Source organism: Amphiura filiformis, chromosome 12 (genome assembly GCF_039555335.1).
Source record: "Amphiura filiformis chromosome 12, Afil_fr2py, whole genome shotgun sequence".
Taxonomy (NCBI): Eukaryota; Metazoa; Echinodermata; class Ophiuroidea; order Amphilepidida; family Amphiuridae; genus Amphiura; species Amphiura filiformis.
The window spans coordinates 5,030,799-5,037,049 of NC_092639.1; the positions used below are offsets into that span (position 1 = coordinate 5,030,799).

General features: G+C 43.8%; 1 protein-coding gene across 1 annotated transcript; it reads right to left on the minus strand.

Annotated features, from left to right (window-relative positions):
• Positions 1-2,559: 2,559 nt before the first annotated feature.
• LOC140165573 (uncharacterized) lies at positions 2,560-5,925 on the minus strand. Its single transcript, XM_072188859.1, has 3 exons — positions 5,800-5,925; positions 4,722-5,705; positions 2,560-3,942 (listed from the first exon to the last, which is right to left on the minus strand). Exons 1-3 carry the CDS (start codon positions 5,923-5,925, stop codon positions 2,560-2,562), a joined length of 2,493 nt encoding a protein of 830 aa, XP_072044960.1.
• Between the last annotated feature and the right edge of the window lie 326 nt (positions 5,926-6,251).

The following is a 6,251-nucleotide window of genomic DNA, read 5'->3' on the forward strand; positions in this document are numbered from 1 at the left end:
TTCGGAGTAAAGGTCCAGACCGTCCTATTCCAATGCAATCAAGTTGAGATGAGCTGACCAACCAAACTCCCATGGCCATGACTTACGAGGAGAGTAGATGGTGGTGAAAGAGAGGGCGTGCTACAAAAGGTGGTGGCAGTAGGTGAGGTAAAGGAGGGCAAAAGAGAGGGAAGTAGTGAACAGCGGAAGGAAGAGTTAGGGGAAGTCGAGGGAAGTGGACAGTGGCAGTAGGTGAGGTAAAGGAGGGCAAAAGAGAGGGAAGTAGTGAACAGCGGAAGGAAGAGTTAGAGAAAGTCGAGGGAAGTGGACAGTGAGGAGTAGCAGAGAGACTAATGGCACGGTGAACCCCGGGATGGCGACGCCGGAAGCCTAAGCGGTTTCGATAATGCTACTAAAAGCAACTTCAGGGGAGGGGTAGAAGAATCCAGTGAAAATAGTGTTGTGTGAATATGTAATTTATCTAGCTCTTTGTTTTTTTTGTTGTTGCAGGTAGAACCCAGTGAAGAGATGGCGGGGCAGTTTGATATTGTATTTGGGGTAATGTTGGGGATTGTACTGGCGAGTTCTGTCAGTGGTCTGATGCTCCTGTTCTATTTGCTGTGGAAGGTCTGGATGGGAGATGTGAAGCATAGAAGAGAGAAGATGTGGTTGCGGACTTGGGAGGCCAGGGTAGAAGAGAAGCTCAATTGGTTACAAGAGAGGCAACGGTCGGAGGAGAGGAGAAGAGTGGCTACTCCCAGCAGGATTAAGGTTTGCGATCGGAGGAGCCAGACTGACAGTCCGATGCCGGGAGGTGCATCCGGAGCTAGTAGAGAGGTGTATGAGCTGAACCAAGGCCTGATTCGCCTGACCTGTCCGGGTGGGGCGACCGGGAAGAAAGTGAAGTTTCCCAAAGGAGTTGGACGCTCCCATCCACTGCCGGAGGTCAAACCAGGAGAGCCGTCTGAAACCGAGACAGTAGGCCCAAACCGGTCCCGACTGGATCTGGAAGGCGAGGCAGAGTTTAAAGCCGGTCTGTCGGGGTTGGAGGAGAGCATCGTGGCGCTGAGGAATTTATCTGGAGAGTTGGAGAAGAAGGGAGGTGCAGGAGTTTAGGAGGTATACGGGGTGATAGGCTGGTCCTTTACCAGAGCGAGGGGATAAGCTCCCTCCACCGCCTTAGCCGTCTTTGTACTGCACCTTTAGCAGTACCCTCCATTTTATTTTTCTCTTCTAGTCCCTTTTACCACCAGGGTGATAGGCTGGTCCTTTACCAGAGCGAGGGGACAAGCTCCCTCCACCGCCTTAGCCGTCTGCTGTACTGTACCTTGTGTACAGTACCCTTTATTTTATTTGTCTTTCTTGTCGGTCCTGATGGTAGTGTGTTTTATTTTCGCGGAGGGATATTCATTCCCTCCAGCTCTTTATATTTAGTATTTTAGTTTGTCTGTTTTTTTTACACTACCTCCCGGCAGCTGCCTCCAGGCAGTACTTACACCAGAAAAGCAGAACGCGAAGATTCTTTGGGTGAGATGTGAGTGGCGATTGGCACCATGAATGAGGACAAGTTTGTATTGAGACGGGGCAAGTCGTGGTGACAGCCACCTCAATTGAGGCCGCACTAAGACTTGAAAAAAACAAAAAAAACCACGAAGATTCTTTGGGTGAGACGTGAGTGGCGATTGGCACCATGAATGAGGACAAGATAGGATACCGTCGCTGAGAGAGTGGTATTGATCATCTTCATCTTGTGGAAGACTGCCCCTTTGCTGCCAGAGCTGTGATAAAATGCTGCGCTAATCAGCCCCCGCCTCAAGAGTGTTGCATCCTCATCTTAATAATAATAATAATAATAAACACTTATAGAGCGCGTTACAAACAAAACAGTTTCTCAATGCGCTTTACAGAAAAAACCTTAACTACAAGATATACTACAAATTTAAAAAGCCCAATAGAGCAAAAAACAAGATAAAATCAAGCAAGATTATTACAACACAGCATAAATGCTAATTCAGAGAACAACGAAATCATAACCACCACCAGACGTGCTTTCGCAGTGTTGAACGGGGGAGAGGCAAAAGAACGCAAGCAGCAGGCCGCGAAAACCCGGAGACACTCGAAAAAACACGCCAAGTGGTTGAAGCGAAAATTAAACAATTAATGATGCAATCAATTAAATAAAGCCAAACAGAAATGCATTTATAAAACAACACTATTTGCCGTGGGAACAGAAAACCGATGTTGCACACGTCCAAGGCAGGACAAATAACACAAAAGACAGAACAACACCAATATAGCTCAACCCACTACAAAAAGCTAATACACAGGCATATTGATAAGTAATACATATAGCATAAAAATATAACATAATATAATATAAGACAGTCTGAACAGATCCAAAAAGATCAAACAATATTGCACGAGGATGAAAGATGCGGAAAACGAGGCGTCAAGCAAAGAAAATACCGTCGTGAAATACAGAACGATCATATCATTATAAATATGTATACAATTATAGCACCAGAAACAACATAATAATATGCAAGCAATAAAAATATGAAACACATATATAAGAACGAATTAGATATCCAAATTAAACAGGTATGTTTTTAGCAATGACTTAAACTGCTCAACAGATCTTGCTTTGCGAATGTCCATTGGTAGACTGTTCCACAGGTTGGGGCCCGCGATGGAAAAAGCCCTGTCGCCGAATGATTTAGTCCTGCTTTTTGGGACGACGAGAAGCTCGCGAGAAGCGGAACGAAGGCTAGAAATAGGATGGTATGGTTTGAGCAGTTCGGTTATGTAGTTTGGAGCAGCGTTGTTGAGAGCCTTGTATATGATCAGAAGAAGTTTGAAGATGATGCGTTTCTTGATAGGGAGCCAATGAAGGTCTCTTATGACTTGACTGATGTGATCACGTTTCTTTGCGCCTGTAACAAGTCTCGCGGCCGAATTTTGAAGTCTCTGCAATTTGGAAATGAGCTTATCAGGTAGGCCATACAGGAGGCAGTTACAGTAGTCGAGTCGAGATGTCACATATGCATGGACAAGTTTCTCTGTTGACTCTTGGTCGAGATACTTGCGGATTTGTCCAATAGAACGAATGGCAAGAGAAGCGGCCTGGCACAGTTTGTTCACATGTGCTTTCAAGGAGAGGTGATGATCAAATGTGACCCCTAGGTTCCGGACCTGATTAGATGGTAAAATATCACTTTGTCCGATAGAGATAGCACTAATGGGGTCAGTGAGTGTAAAAGGAGAGGCGATGTGTACTACCTCAGTCTTGCTATCATTGAGCTGAAGCTTGTTCACTAGCAACCAACGCTTAACATCAGCAATGCAGCTCTCCAACCGGGAAATGGCAGCATCTCTTTCATCAGGGTAAAATGAACAGTACAACTGTGTATCATCCGCGTAAGAGATCACATTGATACCATGTCCAGAAATCACATCTTCAAGCGGGGCACTGTACATGGTGAATTTTGAAGGACCAACCACCGATCCTTGCGGAACGCCGTAAATAAGTTTATGAGATTGAGAAACTTGAGAACCAACTGCAATCGACTGCACCCGATCTGTGTTGTAGGACTCAAACCACTGTAGTGCAGTACCGGTAATTCCGTGCCTGGACTGCATTCGACTGAGAAGTATACCGTGATCAACGGTGTCGAATGCAGCCGATAAGTCCAAGAGGACAAGGACTGCATCCTTCCTACTGTCCAATGCACAGAGAAGATCGTTTTGTAGGCGCAGAAGAGCTGTTTCGGTACTACAATTGGGTCGATAAGCAGATTGGTGCGGTGCGTACAAGTTGTTAGAGGTAAGGTGTTCATGCAGTTGACTACATACAGCGCGCTCGTTCAGTTTGGAGATGAAGCTCAGGTTCGAAACAGGTCTGTAGTTGGACAAAACCTCCGGATTAAGGCTAGCCTTCTTGATGATAGGCGTTACACAAGCAACCTTCATACAGTCAGGAACATGGCCTTCACTCAGGGAGAAGTTAACGATTTTTGTCAGTGCAGGAAGAAGGTGATCAAGGCAACGCTTCAGAAGCCAGGTAGGTAGCGGATCAAGGACGCAAGATTTTGATGGCATGTCCGTGACAATTGAATATATGAATACAAAAGCCACCTAAGTCCATACTTTGGCCAAATTGAGTTAAGCATGGGAAATTGTTGCTATACATAGGCCTGTCATATGCATGAAAGAACAACTCAAATTCATTCTCTGTGTCTATTGGGCATGTGAAAAATAGCATGTATGAAAGAATCACCCAATTCCATGATTTGAGTCTTGTAACACATTGATTGAAATCCAGTATGTATAAAAGTTCACTTGTAACACATTCATTGCTAGAGAATGACTTTTGAACAAAAAATGGGTTTAATAAAGGAAAGTGTGTGGTTTATATTACATGGCAGAATGCTTATCAACATTATACATACCTGTGTGCTTTATTTTGTATTATCTTACTAGTGGTAATCTCATTCTAACATTGTTGTCTTTGTATATGATTCAAAAACCACCTAAGTCCAAAATTTAAAATGAACCCCACGAAGTCCCTGAAATGCTAATCGTCATACCTATTACAGGTTAATCCACTCATTTGCACGTAAAACTTACCATATTGACCAGATAAATCTAACTGAAGGAATTAAAATGATACACGGGTTTTTCTCTCAAAATAACTTCGCATGGACTTAGGTGGCTTTTGTATTCATGTATTCAATTTTCCTGACCTCCTGTTCAGAAATTTCTTGAAACTGACATAGAGATACAGGGCAAGCACGGTTATTGTCCTTTGTAACAGACGGCTGTGTGTCGGAATTGTCTAAGTTTGCTCTTATGGCAGAAATCTTGCCGGTAAAGTACTCCCCAAAGCGATCAGCGACGACTTGCTCCTCACCTGATGGTAAAACCGTTGCCGATTTGAGACCACAAATCTTGTTAATGGTACTGAACAGCTGCTTGGAGTTGCAATTTGCGATTTCAGCTCTATGGTGCTGAGTCTTTGAATCCTCAAGCATGGCATGATATTGTTTACACTGTTCCTTGTAAGCTTGCCTGTCCACCTGAAGACCAGATTTAACCATGCGACGTTCCAAACTCCTTTTACTACGCTTGGCATCGCGAACAGCATCCGTATACCAGGGCGCGTGAGGTCTAAGGGAGATGGTCTTTGTCCTTTCTGGTACATGGTGATCAATTAGCTTAGCAAGAGTGGCATTGTATTGATTTACAAGCCCGTCTACATCGTCGGCAGGAGCAGTAATAAGCGAAGACGACACAATATCCTCAGAGAATTCGTCAACTTTCAAGTTCTTGAATTTCCGAAAACACAGAGTCTTCTTTGTAGCAGCAGGTCGCTTAACGTTTAACCTGCATTTGAAGGCAAAGTGATCAGAGAAGAGTGCATGCTCGGGTCTCAAATCAGATACGACATCGTTGCCACAGTGTGTGATGATTAGATCCAATGTATGGCCTGCAACATGTGTAGGAAAGTCTATCAACTGGTGAAGCCCAGCAGCCTCAAGGATCTCCAGAAAATTCCTGGCCTCAGTATCCTCCTCATCATCGACATGAATATTAAAGTCTCCGACCAGGACAACTGTATTGGTAATCAAAGTTACAGACTCAAGCAGAGTGCCGAACTCTGTGAAAAACATTGATGTTGTAGGCTTGTTTCGAGCACGGTACTGCGGACGATAGAATGTGAGAAGACCCTGATGCAATTGTCATATCCAGATAATCAAATGTATTGAAATGAAGGGTTTTGTGCACATGAACGGTAAATCCCTTCTTAATGATGACACTTACACCACCTCCATTTCTTGATTTACGTGGTTGATGGTAAAGATCATGATCAGGTAGCATACTCTTCACATCGGCTATTGTTCTTTTGTCTCTATCATCACCATATAACCATGATTCAGAAATTGCCATTTTGTCAATGTGATTTGACATGATATAATCACATATCAAAGTAGTTTTATTATTCATGGATCGTGCGTTCCAGTGAACAAAGTTGCATTTAAGATGAGATGTATTTGTCTTTGAGACGAATGGAACTTGGATCAAATTTTCCGGATGCACGCCCTTAAGAGCAGACTTAGAGGTGGAATTACGTATGTAACGATTCTTGCTCCCTGAACCACGACAGCCACGCTTTGTTACCCGGGCGATGTTTAACTCGCGCAATTTGGTCCATAATAACTCATCGAGTCGATTAAGTGAGTTGTTTTTCACACCTTTGCCAATTTGGATGACAT

Excerpts from the sequence above, each read along its gene's own strand:
- LOC140165573 (XM_072188859.1), bottom strand. The coding sequence starts at position 5,925 with ATGGCAATTTCTGAATCATGGTTATATGGTGATGATAGAGACAAAAGA. Across the intron at positions 5,706-5,799 it reads AATCAAGAAATGGAGGTGGT|GGTCTTCTCACATTCTATCG; the intron begins GTAAGTGTCATC and ends CAATTGCATCAG. Across the intron at positions 3,943-4,721 it reads AAGAAATTTCTGAACAGGAG|GTTGCTTGTGTAACGCCTAT; the intron begins GTCAGGAAAATT and ends GACTGTATGAAG.